Below are 19,622 nucleotides of genomic sequence, written 5' to 3'. Positions count from 1 at the left end.
AAACATGGGGAGAACATACAAACTCCACACAGAAAGGTGGGTTGTTAATGTATGTAGCTGTATCAGTTTGCTAACAGCACAAACAGGATGAGCACGTACTAGCACTAAAAATACACAAACCTTATATATTGCATTCTTCTTACTTTAGTAAATAATCCAGCAAATATATATATTTTTTTAACTTTATGCATCCAATATAGTTTTGTTTTTGTCAACTTTTCAGTTCATGGATGAAGGACGATGGATCAAGAAAAATAATTTATTTATTAAGAATAAAAATCTTCAGTTTGATAGATGACAGGCTGCCAGACTGAAGTATTAGACTTAAATGAATTAAGTTTGTGTTAGGGCTCTGTGTGCAGAGAGGAGGATCCAAACGCAGGACTCAGACACTAACTTGAAACTCAAAGACCTCAGCTTTATTGCTGGTACGAAAGCAAAACATGAAGTGAACATGGAATATGGAGAACAGAAACACACAGGCATAATCTGATGGTACGACGCGACACCGAGCATGGGAAAACACAGGGCTTAAATACACAGGGTAGTAATGAGGGAATGGACAACAGAAGGGAGACACAGCTGGGGGAGATCAGGGCTAACGAGACGGGGGAGCTAAGCTGCACACACTAACATAAGACAAAGACTTTCACAATAAGACAGGAAACAAGAATTACTAAACCAGATGCAGACATGACACTGAGAGACAGACTAGACACTGAACAGAAACTGCAACACACATCCATCCATCCATCCATTCGCTTCCGCTTATCCTTTTCAGGGTCGCGGGGGGCGCTGGAGCCTATCCCAGCTGTCATAGGGCGAGAGGCAGGGTACACCCTGGACAGGTCGCCAGTCTGTCGCAGGGCTAACACATAGGGACAGACAACCATTCACACTCACATTCACAGCTAGTGGCAATTTGGATTATCCAATTAACCTATCCCCACAAGTTGCATGTCTTTGGACGGTGGGAGGAAGCCGGAGTACCCGGAGAGAACCCACGCAAACACGGGGAGAACATGCAAACTCCACACAGAAAGACCCCGGCCTGATGGTGGAATTGAACTCAGGACCTTCTTGCTGTGCGGCAACAGTGCTAACCACCGTGCCGCTCTTGCAACACACATGAGAACCCAAAACCTAAGAACTGAAACAGAAACAGATCTATAATGATAATAATAAACAAAGCACCAGAACATCAGAAAACAATCCATAATGCAAAAATAAACCAAAACATAATAAACTCAAAATACTGGGTCCAACGGACACAGAACCGTGACAGTTTGAGGCAATTAATCAGATCAAATCACATTTTCTAATCATGTAAAAGGTATTTTGTAATAAAACCCTTCAGTCCGGCAAAAGCAATGCTAAAACGATGTGAGCCTCTGCTGAACTTCTGGACAATAGGTTGTAACGTTAGTGAATTTTGAAAATGCTAAATGAATGTGTCATGCAGATAAGTGTATTACAGAAACGGTTAGACTGTTGTTGTGTAGCATTTCCTTTTTAAAATGAACTGCTCCAACTTTATGTCAACATTTACTGAATGTACACAGACTGCGCACACATGCACAGATAAACCCCCCAGTCGGTCGCTTCCCAGAAATCCAATCCCATCACTGCAAATGCAGCACTGTGATAATGACATCCTCAGTAATTAATTAAACTAAACATAATTAATCAAAACAAGCACATTAAACCCTAACAATCCACGGTGATGATTGATGGAGCTAATTAATACATTAATATCAAAGAGAAAGAATGGAATTTAATAACGCCATGCAAAATTAATGCACAGGCACCATGAAAATGAATATGAAATGTATTTGAGGGATTGTAATTGGCTTTGTGTGTTTTCCACAGAGAGAGAGAAAGAGAGAGAGAGAGAGAGAGAGCGAGCAAAGAGGGAAATGGAGTCTGTGTCCAAGTATGTGTGCGCGTGTGTGTTACCTTGAAGTACTCCATGAGCGACCGCGAGTACTTGACAGCGTGGTCTTTCTTCAGATGGAACATCCTCAGATATAGCAGAGACAGACAGCGGTTACTATGGAAACAAAAGCATTAGAAGGCAGATGAGTCCTCTGTACAAATTCCCTTTAAAGATCTATCCTCAATATTATTTTCAAGTCATCCGCACAGAATGCACCCGGACTTCAAACGTGCCCCTCAAATCCTTGTGGATTAGGAAGAACTTCAATGAAATAAGGAATGTGGGAACTATATAATACTGTGAATGGAGAAAAAAACAAAACAGCGGCTGTGCGTCACGGGAAGCTCACACAGTCACAAAAATACAAAAAAACACAGCAAAAAACACTATTTTTGGGGGGGAAATCAAGCTTCCACATTCACTGGGCCTCATGGCTAACAAATCTGAACACATTTAGTGTAATGTGGTAGGATGTGTCAAATACCACATCTTATTTTATTTGTCATGAAAATACTAGGGGTGCAACGATACACAAAATTCACCGTTCGGTTCGATACTTTGGTGTCACGGTTCGATATTTTTTTGATACAAAAAAAATGTTCATGCTTTTTTAATTTGTCATTTATTAAAATTATAAATATATATTTTAACTCAAAAGTACAGTTTTTAAATTTAATGTTGCTGAAACAACAAAGGGATAAAATAATAAATCTATCTGATCGAGAAATCACTCATCTTTGGAAAAGAGAGTTTATTACAGAGAAATGTCTCTTTCCAAAATAAAAGCTATACTACGCTTCTTCTGGGCTTTATTCTCAGCAGCATATTAAACATATCAGGTCCCCATAAGGAGAATCATGTGCTAACGGCTGTCTAAATGACTCGGGTAAAGTTTGTAGCATGCATGCTTGTTGTCTGCTTCCACTTGTCTTTGCACTACGATGATGTCGGAGTAAACGTGCAGTAATATTCATTTTGTTCCCACTAGTGCTGTCAGCATTAATCTGAAATGACGTTAACGCCACAACGCGGCAAATCTCAGTTAACGAGCATGGGGCTGGACGGCGTAAACACGTTAATGAGCAAACTGCGCTAACACAGTAGTTCCCACCCATGTAATTGAGCATTGCGTGGCACATCCAACATACTGTTTTACTTTTGTCCATGATGCGCTTACCTTCAGGGTCATACGTCACATGAAAACCAAAATAGTTCCAAAGGCCAGATCTGAATGAGGGTGGGGGAGGTTCAATTTGCCATGTTGCAAGGAGCTTAGCTTCTGTCTTGCTAGCTTGTGCTGCACTCAGTGGATCTGCGCTCGACAGTGCAGCCTAGGCGGAGTAGTCGAACGCAGATCCACTGAGCATCGTCAGAAGGAAAGTTGATAAAATAAATTAAAAATTTTGTATTGTTCGATACATATGCGTACCAAACCGAAAGCACTGTACCGAACGGTTCAATATCCATACGAGTATCGTTGCACCCCTAGAAAATACATGTGACATGTGGTGCAGTAGCTAGCACTGATGCCTCACAGCAAGATCAGTAGATCACTACTCTCCGTACAAATCAGTGTCGTCTGCAAACATCATAATCCACAAAAACTCCTGCCTGTCCACCAAAATGTTATCATTTAAATCTCAATTGTTTGTTCATTTTAGTGACACCATATTTTTTTATTGTCACGTAAATATTACAGTACTTTCACGTCCATGATGTAACACATTCTTGCTACTGAATACCTTTTTGCATATGCGACATTCCTCTTTGTTAAACCGTTGTTGCAGACAAATAAAGTATAAGTACATCTAAAAAAAAAAACACCAAGCTGTGTGTTGCAGGGAACAGCTGTGATTGGCACGCCATCATGCAGTGATTTGGGGAGCGCTTGATTTTCTTTTACTTTTTGCTTTCTATTGGTCAAGTACTGACCAATAGAACGTGATCGAGATTAACATGAGACTGATTGTGCAGTCCCCTTAATTTTTTTGAGTGTACCGTATTTTCTGCACTATAGGCGCACTTAAAATCCTTAAATTTTCTCAAAAAACGACAGTGCGCCTTATAATCCGGTGCATCTTATGGTCTGAAAAATACGGTAGTTGTCACAACGCCGACTTAAAAAGTAGCCAGCGTGCTCTTTTCTTACAAAAACATGGCCAGATGCAGTCAAATGACCAAACAAGGAGTGCATGACTGAAAGGGGCTTAAGTCAGATAATATTTTTGATACGGTGCTTTGATACTGTTTAGTTTCGCTTAATGTGCCTTATGGTCTGAAAAATACGGTATATACTTTTTCAGGTAACTGTAATTTTTTTAAACATTTTTCTAAATATATTTATTTTAGACAGCAGACATACTTTACATGATTCATTACACACACACACACGCACAGACAGTGAAAGTGTATCGTACCACAACACGGCGAGTTTCTTCTCAGGGATGGTGGCTAAATGGCTGGTGAAGTTCTTCAACCTCATGGCATACCTGCAGTGGAGAGATGCTCATTACTCATCGATTGTCAAAACAGAACTCTGAATTTTACAAAAAGCAGATGCATATATACCCAAGTGCTGCTCTTCACTTAGTGATCAATTCTTCCAGTTTACCAGCAGCCAACTGAAACGCTCTGAATTGTTTTTAGGCAAAACAAAGTTAACTTTCTCTAACGCTGTGGGTGATACAATGCTCCTTTTGGCCAGCCCTCTCTGTTCAGCACAACACTTTATCAGTCAGAATCAAATTCAGCCATCATGAATGAGAGTTCATTGATCCCTGAAGGGAAACTCCGTCCTTTCCTTCTCTCAGGGAGTTCAGAGGTCAGAGTGACTGCAACTGCTAAAAAGTCTGTGTTTTGCTCAAGGACCCTACAGCAGAATAGATGAGTGCAGGCAAGCAGATCTTGAACCTGAGCACTTGAGTTAAAAGACTCTGTCCCACTACACAATCCTCCTCACAACAAGTCAACCTTCAGACTTAGCAGTCATCAGTTATTCTCAGTTTGCTCTCCTATAGTTACACTCAGCAGCTCTCCAAAGATGAAAACCTGCAGAGATCCTGCAAGGCAACAGATAATACGTCTGTGGATGTTTTTATTTAAAAATGTTGGACTTTTTGACAGACAAAAAGGTGACGATACACCACCTTCAATATACTCACAAATCACGTATCCGTGAATCGAGGTACCTCAGAGTAGACCGAGCCTATAGTCCACATTTTTTAGAGTTTATAGTCATAAACTCTAGCTATAGTCAAATCTAAGGTTAGAGTTTATAAGAACATACAGCTGCTGTGGTATGGTTTACGTTATAATTATATTATATAATTATAGTTACGTTCAGCACCTATCACATCAGTGGCTTTACATCAGGGATGTCAAAATCATTTTGGAGTCTTTGCTGGGCCAATTCTAGCCCCCAAGCCTTATATTTAACATCCCCTCTTTATATAATAATGCTGTGAGGTCAAAGCTGGTGATGACCCTAACCCTACTCTTACTCTATTGTGTCAGAATATGTAACTTTTGTTTCAGAATTGTTCTCCTTACTCTTGGCAATCATGGGACAAAGAAAATAATCACTCTGACTGAAACACGTGAAAAACTAGTAACATTTTTTCTCAAACAGTCCTCGCTTTTCTCCCAATCACAGGGTTTCACCAGGTGCTACACTGCTTTGAATGAAGCTTTTCAAAATAAAATCACTGATCAATTCTGTTCTACTAACCTGTTAAGAAACTAGAGAGCGTTTATTGATGTTTTTCTGTCCATCCCTACCTGATTAGTTCCACAGTCTCAGAGTACATTGTATATGGTGATTTGGCCTCTAGTGGATCTCGCTCCATAGCATTTCCACACTCTATGAAAGACAGAGCGCCGTCTGCGTAGTTCACTGCTTTCCCAAATTTGTCCATCTGCAGACAGAGGACAGGAAAGGAAAGAAAACAGGAAACAAATGTGAAATGAAAGGAGATGTAACAGAGAGAGAGGGGAAGGAAATGTGAATAAGCGGTAGAATAAGCAACGGCTTGACGGCATTGTGGCAGAAACACGGCAGCCTCTTTGAATAATCTCCCACTAAGATGCAAATCCCTAGATAAATCTGAGGAAACAACTCGTAAACATAAGATAAATACCAAGTTAAATAAATCTCATTTCATTGTTTGTGTGTGGGGGGTGGGTGGGGGGGTCCGATAATTCTTTTGATATTCTATAATCTTGCAGACATCATCAGTCCTTGAATGCAATGTCCCCTTAGAGACAAATGGTGCAATAAATAACACAAATTATACAGTACGGTCCTTGGTACCAAATAGATTTTCATTCTACTGAGACTTACAGTGCACACATAATTGCAGTCTAGACTGTAGATGTTAACATTGTGTGTTTCTGCTTTCACTGTCTGTCTGCCTCGTGTCGTTAGCACAGAGGGCTGAAGGTGTGCGTCTACCTGAACTGGGTCACGCAACATCTTACCAAAGCATCAGCCTTGTGCTTCAGTCTCTTGGCCTCCTGCATGTAGAAGTCAGCACTGTGGACCCTGCAAACATAATGGTGACAAATAATACAGACCATAAAGAGCATGTGTGCGCTGACATGTTGTTTAACAAAACCTGAAAACAACACCCTGCATCACTGAGACAGATTTGCATAATCAAGTAGCTTGCAGTGAGCTACACACAGTCATCTACTTAGGTATACATACCTCAGGCTTAGTGTAACCTTAGTATAACAACAAGACATGTTGTTTCATGAATAATGCAGAAGCCTTTTGGGACAAATATCCAAGATGATGTATCATCTTTCAATGTTAACACACATCTGGACAAATGATAAGGCTGCTACAGCTTTCCCCATCCACATACACTAACAGGCGAGTGTCTAGCCTTTAGCTGAAGTTGTAGTAAATAAGGCAAGTTTTGTTACAACAGAGGGTCGCACGACCAGAGAACCAAATCAGGGTTGAGCAGCAAGGACTGAAGATATTCTGTAAAGAGCTATGAAGAGCAGTTATGCGTGGCCGATAAAGTTGATTGTGACAGGACACTCGGTCGTAGCCATGACGGTAAACAAAATACACATGAAAAAATGATCAGAAACTTCATGAACTTTTTATACAATCATCACAAACTTACCAGCTTACCAGCAAGTAAATGTGTAAAAAGAACACAATGTCCCCTCCTGTTCCTGAGTTATGGCATTGATTAGTGATCAGAAAAGCGCTCCTGATTTATTGCCAGTATTTTTTTTTGTGAGGTCACTATGACCTTAACCCTTGAACATGAAATACTAATAGGTGCAACTGAAGGTTTGGGCCAAAGTGGAAGAAATTCCCTCAATGTGTTTCTGAGACATCAAGGCCGTGAGAACCAGAGAGCAGGACTGCAACTGCTGCCTCTGGCATGCAGGCATGAACTTCCCCAGTAGCACAGCTAAGAACTGCACAGCAGCTAACACGATCTAGCAATAACTTACAGTTAGGCCTATGGAGTTTTATAATGCCTTTCAGTTTAAATACAAAATTGTTATAAACATGTAATAACAGCTGTCGCCTTGTGATCCCATTCTTATCTGTTATAAGTTTCCTGCTGTTCAACAGTCCTGGATCTTTTTGCCATTTCATGATGTGTCAGATGTTTTCAGTTGATGATATATCTGGACTGGAGGCTGGCCAGTTCACTACAATGAAATCATACTGTTGTAATAGATGCAGTTGGGGGTGTTTAAGTTTAAACACTTAAATGGTAAATGGTAAATGGCCTGCATTTATATAGCGCTTTACTAGTCTCTAAGAACCCCAAAGCGCTTTACATATCCAGTCATCCACCCATTCACACACACATTCACACACTGGTGATGGCAAGCTACATTGTAGCCACAGCCACCCTGGGGCGCACTGACAGAGGCGAGGCTGCCGGACACTGGCGCCACCGGGCCCTCTGACCACCACCAGTAGGCAATTACTTAATATGTTTCTTTGTTCTCCTTGCTTTGTTGAGAAACCTTTGCAAGAAACCTGATGTCTAGAATCCATGGTCCTCACCAAAGAGTGTGTTTCCTCCTTTAATAATGGTTTGTCTGGCTTTTACTACGGCTGTCTTCAACTGTTGTTTTTGTTTTTCTGGACTGAACTTCGCCTTTCTTTACACTCTAAAACTGGGTTGCTTTGTTGCTGGTATCTGGCAGGTTATTGCTCATTTGTCCTGCTTAGCACCATCTAGTCAGCACTGCCTCATTTGGCAGAATCTGAGCTGAAAATAAAACTTTACCTGCCTGCTTCTGTGTTCTGTCACTTCATCAACACAAACACTCATGGCCCAGTACCATTTGGAGCCATGCTCATGTCTCATACTGCCTCCACAGTCCAATCTATCTTTTCTATTGCTGAGGCTTATGAATGGTTTGCACCTTGTAATGAACCCTCTGTATTTGCTTTTGTGAAGTCTCTGCTTTATTACAGCGTTCTTCATTTGGATGTGTGTTGTTTTCTTTACAATATAAAGAATCCTGTAATCACACAGTCCACTTTTTATATCGTCAAGCTCATGAGTGCGTTATCTTTTTTTATCGGAACCTACAACACAGTGCGTCCTGATTTTAACACTCCTAGTATTCCCGGTATTTCTGAGACGGATTAGTTTTGTTTTTGGAGACAGCCTGTTCCTCATCTGATCATGGAATCAGTGTTAACAGACCTCTCTGCACTGAATCATACTTTTATTAATCTCTGTCTCTCTTCCACAGCATGTCTTTATCCTGTCTTCCTTCTCTCACCCCAACCGGTCACAGCAGATGGCCCCGCCCCTCCCTGAGCCTGGTTCTGCCGGAGGTTTCTTCCTGTTAAAAGGGAGTTTTTCCTTCCCACTGTCGCCAAAGTGCTTGCTCATAGGGGGTCATGTGATTGTTGGGTTTTTCTCTGTATGTATTATTGTAGGATCTACCATACAATATAAAGCACCTTGAGGCGACTGTTGTTGTGATTTGGCATGGGGAAATTCCTCTCTGCATTTAACCCACTCACTCAGTGAAGCAGTCAAAGTCTAAACTTTATGCTCATATTCATCAGAAACTATAATTTGGATATTTTTTGTAAAACAGCTAAAATGACACAAAATATGTTAAAAAAATAAAAAAATATGTATCCAACTGTATAAACAATCAAATGTTTGTAAGTGCACATCGTGGTGTGTGCTTTTACTTACGTGTCACTGAATGAGAGTTTGGGCCTGCGGGGTTCTGCGGGGTCCATCAGGGGTTCCGACCAAACCTCCGAGTCTGAATGACCGTTGGTATGGTAACCGTCTCCACAGGGCTTCTCGCCATGGGAATCCATTTCCTGTAGTAGAGAGGTTTTTGAAGTATATGCTTCCAACAGTCTTAATTAAGTTTATATTGTGTGGCTTTCAGTGACCACCTACTTAAACTTGAGCACTGGCATCTGATTCACACTGACAGATTTAAACTTTGCTATTTACCGATAGCAGCTGTATTGAGCAGGAATGAGATGTGGTCACCCTTTCCTACAGTCTTCCTTAGATATAGCATCATCATAATCTACTATGACACATCGGTGTTCATCATTAAAAGCTGACCACCAGGTCTGTGTCCACAGGACTGTATATATATATACAAGCACTTACACTGCCATTTCTCACATGCGCTGATGTTTTTCCTTCACCTCTCCGGTGTCTGTGTGAGGAAGAGGAGGTGGAAGCAGCGGAGGCGGCGCAGGGCAGCATCCCAGCGGCGCTGGCCTCCTGGCTGAGAGAGGAGCTGCTGTCGCAGGGCCGTTTGCGAGGCGGATCATCGGACAGAGGGGACAGGAGCGGCGGGAGCAGCTTCTCATCGTGCCGTCGGGACTGCTTCCTGTTCAGAGAGCTACTGAACACGCACGCACACACACATACGCACATACACGCACACACACAGAGACAGAAAAGAAGTGAGATTATTTGTTTACTTATGCAGAGGCACTGAATGCTATGTTTTTACTTTGTTCTGTGTTGTATCTGTGCTATACGTGAGTTACTCATGGTATGCGAGTCTCAGTGTAGCTCGTCCTGGCACTGTTAATTTTGCTCCAAAGACACAGACCAAGTGCAAGTGTCCTGAAGCCCTCATGTGGGGCTTTTTGCTACCTTTAAAAATTAAGTGAGTGATACTGAAACTAATCCCACGATGACTGAGGACTCCTCTTGTATCTACATTCAGTTTATTACTGGGTTCAGGACTGTTAGTGGCAAAAAAAAAACACAAGACAGAATTTAGGGACTAATGAATGAATATACCTTATTTTTAAATCTGTGAACGATATTTTTTTCCCCTGTAAAATTATTGGAATTCTGCCTTCCCCCGTAGCACCTCGACAATTATTCCCTCAGCCGCCTTATTGTAGCTCCTGTGACTCATATTGTTTGCAGCACAACAGATAATATTTTTATGTTTTTCCTCTCCCTGGAAACTCTGGGGGTTTGATGCGGTGAGGAAGTTGCTGAGCTCGCAGAACAAGGCCCCAGGCACCGACATTAGCAATAATAGACAAAATCATGGAGACAAAGACTAATTAGCTGCTGTGGAGTGTGTGCATGCGGAGCGTGAGTGTGTGCTTTTGTGTCTGCGCACGGCATAATTGATGTGTCTGCGGCTGTTTGTGTGCATGCATATGCTAATTTGCGTGTAGTGGCGTGTGTCTGTCTTTAAGTGGACGCTGATGTGTGTGCAGGGAAGTAGGTGAGAGCACTCAGACTTCTTTTAAAGGCATAATAAGTTAACAAATTGAGAGGCTCTTAGAATAAAATGACCACAGTATATCTGCCAAATCATTTCCTGTAATGCATTTGCAGTGACTCAGTGAGAAGATTTATATTCCAACTGAAATGAGATTTCTCCTTTTTTTGGTACACTACAGCATTCATATCAGTCTTTAAATCACTTGTCGTGTGTTCGGCTTTGTCATACGAATTAAGAACCAAACAGCAGAATGCCACTTATGAGATTTTTTCCGGTTTTACTTTTTCCAGTGACCCTGCCGGTTTGTTGGGTCGACACAGACGGGAGCCGTCTCTTCTACACAGATCGAGACATGAGGGAGTAGGAGCCCAGCATTAAACACCTATGTCAGCACCGTATCAAAAGTATTATCTGACTTAAGCCCCTTTCAGTCATGCACTCCTTGTTTGGTCATTTGACTGCATCTGGCCAGGTTTTTGTAAGAAAAGAGCACGCTGGCTACTTTTTAAGTCGGCGTTGTGACAACTCCCATATTTTTCATACATGAGGCACACGGGATTATAAGGCGCATTAAGTGAAACAAAACAGTCAGATAAGTCAAACTTTACTCAACTCATTCTTTTGCTTCCTCCACTTCTGTACCATTGATTCATTAATGTTGAATTCTCTCACAGCTGCTCTATTCCCATGTTGTTGCAGTATATTAATGACTAACCTTCTATTGTGAATGGATGATCTCAGTTGTTCTCCTGACTGAAGTTTGGTCCATTTACAGCATCCTACCATGCGACTGCATTTGTCCCTAACCATCGGGAACCCACACGTTAACTTTTATCGAGTGGAAAAAAAATTAGCATTATGCTAACATAGCTGTGTCGCTAGCCACCACACAGCACATCATTATATACCAGCTAGCCCAACTTCCGTAACCCTACAAACGTCACTGCTGTTTAGTTTTCTGTCTTCGTTTATTTTAATCTCTGTGTGCAGCGCTTTGTGACTACCTGTCTATGAAAAGCGCTTAATAAATAAACTTTACTTACTTTACTTACTTCATTTATGTTGGAAGTGATAGCAGAGCTGTACTTTTGAATTCTTTCAGAAATCTCTCAGTCAGAACATGCTACAGTATATCATGTTTAGGTGGAAGCTAGCGAGCTAACTTCCTGCTAACTTCTAACTCGGTTAAATGTAATAAATTCTGTTTTCATGGATGCCTGGATGTTAAACTTAATTGTTTCACCTGGTTAAGCAGCAACGCTCATCATTTTATTAAAGATGAAAGAACTTAGACAGTTTTTAACTCTCAGTGATGCCACAGTGTTTGTTTGACTTTGGGACCTGAACTAGACAGAGTTTAGGACCCAGATTACTCCACGAGGCTCCTGACTACGGCAGCCGTAATGCTCCAACAATCCATCAAGTGGTGCGACTTCGTAGCGTACCAAAGTCGTACTAAAACATTTTTTAAAGAGTTTTGAGCGCCGTGTAGCACATCAAATCGGTTCGAGGTCAGTGAGCACAACCAGAATTCATACATAAGGCGCACTGGATTATAAGGTGCACTGTCGATTTTTGAGAAAATTAAAGGATTTTAAGTGTACCTTATAGTGCAGAAAATACGGTATGTATTACTTTCAGTATGACATGCTGTTACACCAAGGGGCGATTTCTGGAACTGAAAAATGAAGCCGATACAGAACTAGCAAAAGCTGCAGTTCCTGTAGGTGCCAATCCCACTTTTCTTTAGTTGTGACAAGAACTTCTTCAAAATCACTAAACATCTTTTGTATATTCTGAGATTTTACTTCGTTCTGTAATTCTACATCTAAAACAGACTGAAATATTTACAGAAAGTACAAGTTGACTGTAGAGCACCTATGCAGATAAAAGTCTGTGACGGGTCAGATTACAGATGAAATGTTCACAGAAGGTAAATTCATCTGGTTGCTTCCAGCTGTTTCCAGAAGTCTTCTCTCAAAGCTTCTGACACACTAACAACAGCATAAAGTGACAAAAACACTTCATGAGTAACTTAAGATAAATTACCCATAAAACTGAGACGGGATCAGTCAGGATCAAACAGAAAATGATGTTGATTAAAAGTTTTACTGAAGTTTGTGCGGGTGCATCCAAAAAATTCAGATCGGAGCCTCACTAATAATCCAAGAGGCTATTAAAATACATTCCTCATGGTAAGAAACTTTTTTTCCCTAAACATGGCTAAACCACCACGGTAACTTATGCTGAACACATAACCTGGCTGGGAGTCAGGAATTGGTTGTTTAAAATTGACTGTGAGCGCCGTGTTTTCACTGAGCCTATTATTGAAAGTTTTAAGTGCAATATAGATTTTCTGCTGAGGGAATAGGTTTTATATGTCCAAGTTGTTAAGCCCTACCTGACTAAAACCACTGAATGAAGTGTGTGTCACAATGACACAAGGATGTACATGCATTAATACAGAAAATTTTTAAATGTTATACTTGATTCTAATCTGCTGCTAATCCTCTTTCACACTGATGGAACTGCAGCTACTGGAACACAGAACACACACCAAGAATATCAGTTCAATCAAAAAATTAATTTCACTTTGATCTGCCAACAAACTAAAGTAATTTCAAGGCGTCCTTTATTAGGTTCTGGGATGTTAACCTTTAATGTTTAAATGTATTCAGTTTAAAGTTTCAGAGCTCTAATGTGCAGCTGTCAGAAATAAAGCAGCACTGGGAGCAACTCAGCCATAAAATAATTAACTGGAATTAAAAAATGTATTTTACCACCCTGTACGCTAAATCACCAGATTAACGATTTTCTGCAGCATTAATTTCTTGTCTTATTTGCAACTGTTTGCAATTTTTCTGTTATATTTTTAGATTCTTTACAGATTTTTAATCACCTTTTTATCTTTAAGAGCATCTGATATGTGTCTAATTGCAGTAGGGGGCCTTCATAGGGATCATTTTTTGCAGAAGTTACACGACAAGTGCGGCATGATGCAGGAAGCCCGGTTTAAGAGAAAGCTACGGTGGCCCTGAGAGGCCAAACGGACTGCAACTTCAGAAAACACTTGCAAAAGGGAAAATGCTGCAAAAAGAAAAACACTTGCAAAAAGAAAAATGCTGCAAAAAGAAAAACACTTGCAAAGAGAAAAATGCTGCAAAAGCACACACAACACAACGGAAATGTTTCTGGGGAGACAATAACCGGACGGACCAGTTGCACGAACCAAAACATACTAACAAGTGCACTGGGACTGGGACACACTTCAAAGAAGTGGAAGCAGAGCGGCCAAAGAGTAAACTTTCAAAAGTAAGTTCTGAATATTATGTCACTTATAGGGATGGGTACCGGTGTCCGGTGCCATGATGGCACCGGTTCTGACATAAACGGTAGTAACCAGACCGAAAAGCAGCGCACATTTCGGTGCTTTATTTCGGTGCTTTTTTTCCCTGAGCTGTGATACACTTTAGATTCTAGCCAATCATTTTACGTTTCCGAGGATAGTAGGCGGGGCCAGGTACGTACGTTCTGTTAGAGCAGAGCTACAGATTAAAAATGCCCAAGGCGAAGCGGTCAAAAGTCTGGCTTTACTTCATAGCAAAATATGCAAACTCAGCAGCCTGCAACAAGTGCTTTAAGCTGATACTGTGATACTGTCAAAGGAGGTAACACCTCGAATCCGATGAAACACCTGGCGACGCATAGCGTATTTTTTAAAAGCCCAGAAATGCGCCGTATTTGATAGCTTGCTGCGAGACCTCACACCGAGCACATCTACTGCGGGTGGGTTGCCTGTTATGCAACATCCCCCAAAAACACGAAGAGGAGAGTCCTGGCCCCTAGCCCTGCCAGTGTAGCAGAAATGATGACGGATGATGGTGGCAGCAGCCGTTCTTCTCTGCGTGGGTAGCTAATTTACGTTGAGTAGGCTAACCACGTTATTACATTAATGCATGTAAGGTGAACTAGCAAACATCATCATAGCTACATGCGGCTGTCTTCTTGTTTGATGGCAGATACTCCCTTCACCCTGGCTAAAAAGGCTAAAATGACCAAAGAAAAAGTGGAAAACAGTTAAACATGAGAGGTTTAGGACAAAGTTTGTGTTTTTTCCATTGTTTAAGCACTGCTTCCAGCCAAGAGTGATACCATATATGCCCCATAGCTGCAGAAAAGGCTAACATTGTTATATTTTTACAAAAAACAGCTGAACATGAGAGGTTTTTGGACCAATTTTGTGTTCTCCATTCTTTAAGCACCGGTTTGAGCACCGTTTGAGCACCGGCACCGTTTCAAAAGTACCGGTTTGGCACCGGTATCGGATAAAACCTAAACGATACCCATCCCTAGTCACTTATTTATGTGCAAATGTTTAATAATGAATAACATTAAAACATTACTGTTGGCCACATGTCGGCAAAGTTATGTGACATTAGCGATGTTTGTACTTTCAGCATTTACTTTGTTTTAGCCTTTACTTTAAAATATATGCCGTTCGATAATAATAACACAAACACTAAATCCTCCTTCTCTTGTACTGTTGTGTAACAGTGTACACACCTGAGACTGTCACCTGTCTGTCTGTCCTGCACTCTCTCTCTGTTTCTTTCTCTCTGATTGTGGAATAAAAGTATGAACATGTGTTTATAAGTCACACTTGTGTTTGAATCCTGCAGCTTATCACACATTTGATTTCCATGCGTGACAACTGCAAGTGTCCAGAGTGAGGACAGACTGAGGGACCCACTGCTGCACATCATCTGTGAGGCTTTGCACCCCTGATGATCCACCAGGACAAACTCAACAGTGTGTGAGGAAGAGGAGGAGGAAGAGCCAGCAGTAGCTGACAGATGGAGAGGATAGACAGACTGTTCCCTGTTTGTGAAGGACTGCTAGAAAAGTTTAGAATAACTAATTGTCTGTCCTGAATCAGTCTTATTAGGTAATGTTCAAATAATTTGATCATCCCAGTGTTTTCAGTGTGGGAGAAAGTACTCAGGGCCTTCAAGTTACACACTATGAAAGGCAGCAACAAGTTTAATGTTCAGAAACCTAAAGTATGTATCAGCAGCAGAATGGAGCTAAAAATAAATGTTTGTTTCAGTTCTATGAAGCTTTGAGTATTGAGTATGAGGATTAGTAGCACTGCTGTGTTTGTTGCATCATATTGCTGTAATTGTTTATATGCTTTATATATTCTGAGGTAAGTTGATCTATAGTGTTACATCATATTCTATAAGGATGTTATGTGTTTGTATACTTTCTGCCCAGTTTGACCCATTTAGCAGAAGTCAGCCTGTTTGAGGCTCTGATATCTATTCTGTGTGACTTAAAGCAGTTATGACATGGTCTGATTTTCTCACCCAATAAAGGAATATTTAATATATCAGTCTACTCTTCATTCTATCAGAAACAGTTATCACAGCTCGTACATTTTCTTTTTACACATATGAGCCAAATTTAGTAATGCCAACATATTAAAAGAACAATATTTGTCTCATATATAATACATCTATATATACACTGTCAAAGATACTTGTCTTTAAGTGAAGGTGATATTTAAGGTGATAGGAAATATAAATAAATGCAACTTGAATCTTTACTGAAGCTCATTGAATGACACAGAGTTCATGTTCAGTGCTGTAATAACTAATAATGATTAATATAATATTGGCCATATTATATTCACATTACCAAAGTGAGATGACTTTAGTCTCATGAACAACATTAGCTAATTGTTATTTACTAGTTAATCTTAAATGACTGTTCAGTACAGAAATGAAGCCCAACAATCATGTTTTACAGCCCTGTGGTCTCAGCCTCAGATACTTATCAAATCACACAAAGCTCATGTAGAAACAAATGTACAAAATATGTTCTCCTTCATTTCTGTCAAACAAAGCTGTATGAAACGTTTCCAGCTGTTAGTATCATGGTTGCTAGGCAACCTGGGCAGCGTGACGGAGGCTAGACCGTCCCATCTCACAAGCCTACAAGCCTCGCACTTCCGGCCTCAGCGGTCTTTGAGTACACGGCCCTTGAGGACCGTTAAGGCTGCGTACTTTAAGGCTGCAGACCCTGAATTGGGAAACAGTCCCTGAATTGGGATACAGCCATACATACATGTTTTAGTTCATGCAACTGGTCCGTCCAGTTATTGTCTCCCCAGAAACATTTCTGTTGTGTTATGTGTGTGCTTTTGCAGCGTTTTTCTTTTTGCAGCGTTTTTCTTTTTGCAGCATTTTTCTTTTTGCAAGTGTTTTCTGAAGTTGCAGTCCGTTTGGCCTCTCAGGGCCACCGTAGAAAGCTGATAACCAGCACTGCGATAGCTGTAAAGTCTTACTTGGGTCAAACTGGCCAACCCAAAGAAAACCTGGTTCTGTTAAACTTTATTTCACTGAACTTAGGATTCCCCTCAGAGCTCAGCCTGCCTTACTCAGCACCAGAAGGCTGTTCTGACCCAGTGTTTGTGTTGTTGTTTCTCTTGCAGTAAAAATAATGTATTATATGGACCACAACTGGGCCAATGTGGATCCAGTGACTTGCTGACCAAGACTAAATGTGATTTCTGTGCTGTTCTGGGGTCAAATCTCAGTCACATGTGGTCATCGCTGATTATCTGCTATCAAAATATGACCCAGCTGATTAAAACAGGTGGGATGATAACTGTCAAAAGTCACAGGAAACTGCCAACTGGATCTGAGGAAGATGATCACATCAGCCAATTCAGAGTTTCCGTAAAAAGCCTCCCAGATGATAAACGGGATGTGACAACTACGCCAGTGTCACAGGTTCAACTCCAGGTCACTCCCTCTTTTCTCTGCCACCTCTCGCTGCCGTGCATGCTTCGATAAAGCCGAGATGCTATACAAATATTTCCTCTGTAGCTGTCACGTTGAGGCTTATTTATAGCGACAGCCCGCTTAGGCTGTTTTTAAATAATTCACACGGAAAGCAGAGATTCATGGTTTGTCATTCCCGCGTCACCGTGTGAATTGAGCTCGCCTGTCTAGTGGCTCCGTCGCGACATTCAAATTTTTAATCCTTCCTAAAAATACCCAGTCTCTAGTAAAGTTGCCTGATTACCTCTACTAGTGTCTATGACAGTCACATGAGGATGAGGAGCATAGCAGGGATTCAGGGAAGGATGAATCAGTGGAGGGAAAGCTGAGCCTTTTCTGGAATTTCTTAACTCATTTTAATAGAGTATCTAAAATTTTCATTCACAGGTTTCTTGGGATGATTGAGACATAATTTACTAATGAAACGAGGCTTCATTGACTGTTTTTCATCATACAGTACGGTTCTTTATTTTTTTCCTCACCTGCTCTGGAAAGGGTATTTGCAATGACCTGAACTTTTGGTTTCAGACACTTTTTACCCCTGTTGGCTCTGTATGATGTCACTATGAGCTGATATCCATGTTGCAAGTCAAGGTCAATGAAGTTATCATATATGGTTCCACATTAATGAGTTAGATTTCCCACTGGATCACCATATAGTGTTATATGGAGTTGGGGCAACAATTAATATAAAACTGACTACCGTTTTACTACATTTATGATAGAGTATTGTTTTTTTCATCGCTGCTCACTAGACATATCTGGTGCATGTCTAAAACTGGAGTTACCATCACTTGCACTAGTTTTACATGAGCAGGGTATATGAATAAATATGGTGCCTTCATATTATGGCCCCAATTTTTAGAAACCAAAGACAAACAACACCTGTTTCAACATTTAGAACAACTCTTGATATGTATGATGTCTGGGTTTTATCGGCCTGCCACAGCTAGTTTTGATGTTACAATAAGTTTGGCAGTTTGGGTGAAAAACCTGATTTCCCTGAAAAAACGCTGATGTTGGAAATGCTCCAAGCCATTACTGATTGGTCAAATGCAATAGCATCACTATCTGTCACATGACCTGATTGGCTGGGAGAATTAAGTCCATTTAAGGAACCAAATATAGTTCTTTAAAGCACTTTGTGATCTTGCACCAGTCTGTTTGTCTGGAATACCTCTAATCTATGACAAAGGAGAGCACCTCGTGCCCTCCGGCAGGACTCTTATGTATTTCATTTTTCATTTTTTAAGTGCAGAAAAAAGTTTTTTTGTTGGCCAGGTTTTACTACATTGACTGAGGACGTGTGAACAGCTCTAACCGATGGTAGATCTGCCTTTAAAAAAGTGATCGGACTCCTAATAGATCAGATTTGCATGATTCACAGATGACTTTTGTTCAGCCTCTCGGTTCATCCACCACCTTCTTTTGGTTGGCTGTCGTTTGTAAACAGAAGCACTGAACAGTAGGTGGGCGGGGCCAGAGATGACCACATCATAACCAGGTGTAAGTAAAGTCCAGTAGAACTAGAGGAACAGAGGGTTCAGAGCTACTCGCACATACGTTAATCTCATCACTCGACACTTTGGCCACGTTTACGCTGGCATCCACCATTGTACCAATGTATGTATGACAGAAAATAAGAAGCAGCACAATAGGATGACACCTTGCACAACATGTCTTCAGGCTGTGCTGCATTCTGATCTATCGATGCTACTGTTTGTGGACTGGTATCAGCACAATTAGTGAAAAACCCCTTGGACATCTGGCTCGTTGATAATGAGGGAGTGATGCCAAAACTTGATCTATGTAGTGTTTCGGGCTTTCATTACAGTACAATCTCTTCCTCATCCCGCTGAGTCCTTTCCCAGAGCTAATCTGCCGGGTGGCTCGTGTGCACTGTTAATGCTTACTCTGCCGTGCTGCTCTTATGGTTGTGTATTGGAGAGATGCAGGGTGGGAGGAGCAGACAGTCTTTGTCCAATCGCAGCTTCTTATTGCAGTTCACTGATGAGTCTCCGTGGTCCGACTAGGAACAGAGAAACCAGAATTCACAGATGTGAAGGAGTGAAGTAAACAGCCAGCAGAACAGTTAAGGCGGTATATGTGAA

At 41.0% G+C, this 19,622-nt stretch overlaps 1 protein-coding gene across 3 annotated transcripts in view; it reads right to left on the bottom strand.

Moving 5' to 3' along the window:
* The window catches only part of aff2 (AF4/FMR2 family, member 2), a 209,336-nt gene that overhangs the window by 12,310 nt on the left and 177,404 nt on the right, over nucleotides 1-19,622 (bottom strand). For 2 of the 3 annotated variants that reach the window (XM_085419470.1, XM_085419479.1), the window contains 7 exons: nucleotides 19,425-19,540; nucleotides 9,577-9,817; nucleotides 9,139-9,272; nucleotides 6,413-6,476; nucleotides 5,714-5,850; nucleotides 4,354-4,425; nucleotides 1,957-2,050 (listed from right to left, as the gene is read on the bottom strand). In XM_085419470.1, the coding sequence (XP_085275596.1) occupies nucleotides 1,957-2,050; nucleotides 4,354-4,425; nucleotides 5,714-5,850; nucleotides 6,413-6,476; nucleotides 9,139-9,272; nucleotides 9,577-9,817; nucleotides 19,425-19,540 (858 nt within the window). The remainder of the gene's footprint in view (nucleotides 1-1,956; nucleotides 2,051-4,353; nucleotides 4,426-5,713; nucleotides 5,851-6,412; nucleotides 6,477-9,138; nucleotides 9,273-9,576; nucleotides 9,818-19,424; nucleotides 19,541-19,622) is intronic. The other variant, XM_085419476.1, reaches the window with a different exon arrangement.

The sequence above is a fragment of the Rhamphochromis longiceps genome, linkage group LG2, assembly GCF_057381845.1.
Source record: "Rhamphochromis longiceps isolate RC_006_pf linkage group LG2, R_longiceps_female_GT1.1, whole genome shotgun sequence".
NCBI lineage: Eukaryota > Metazoa > Chordata > Actinopteri > Cichliformes > Cichlidae > Rhamphochromis > Rhamphochromis longiceps.
The sequence above is the reverse complement of the archived record's forward strand: the minus strand, read 5'-3'. Positions and strand labels throughout refer to the sequence as shown.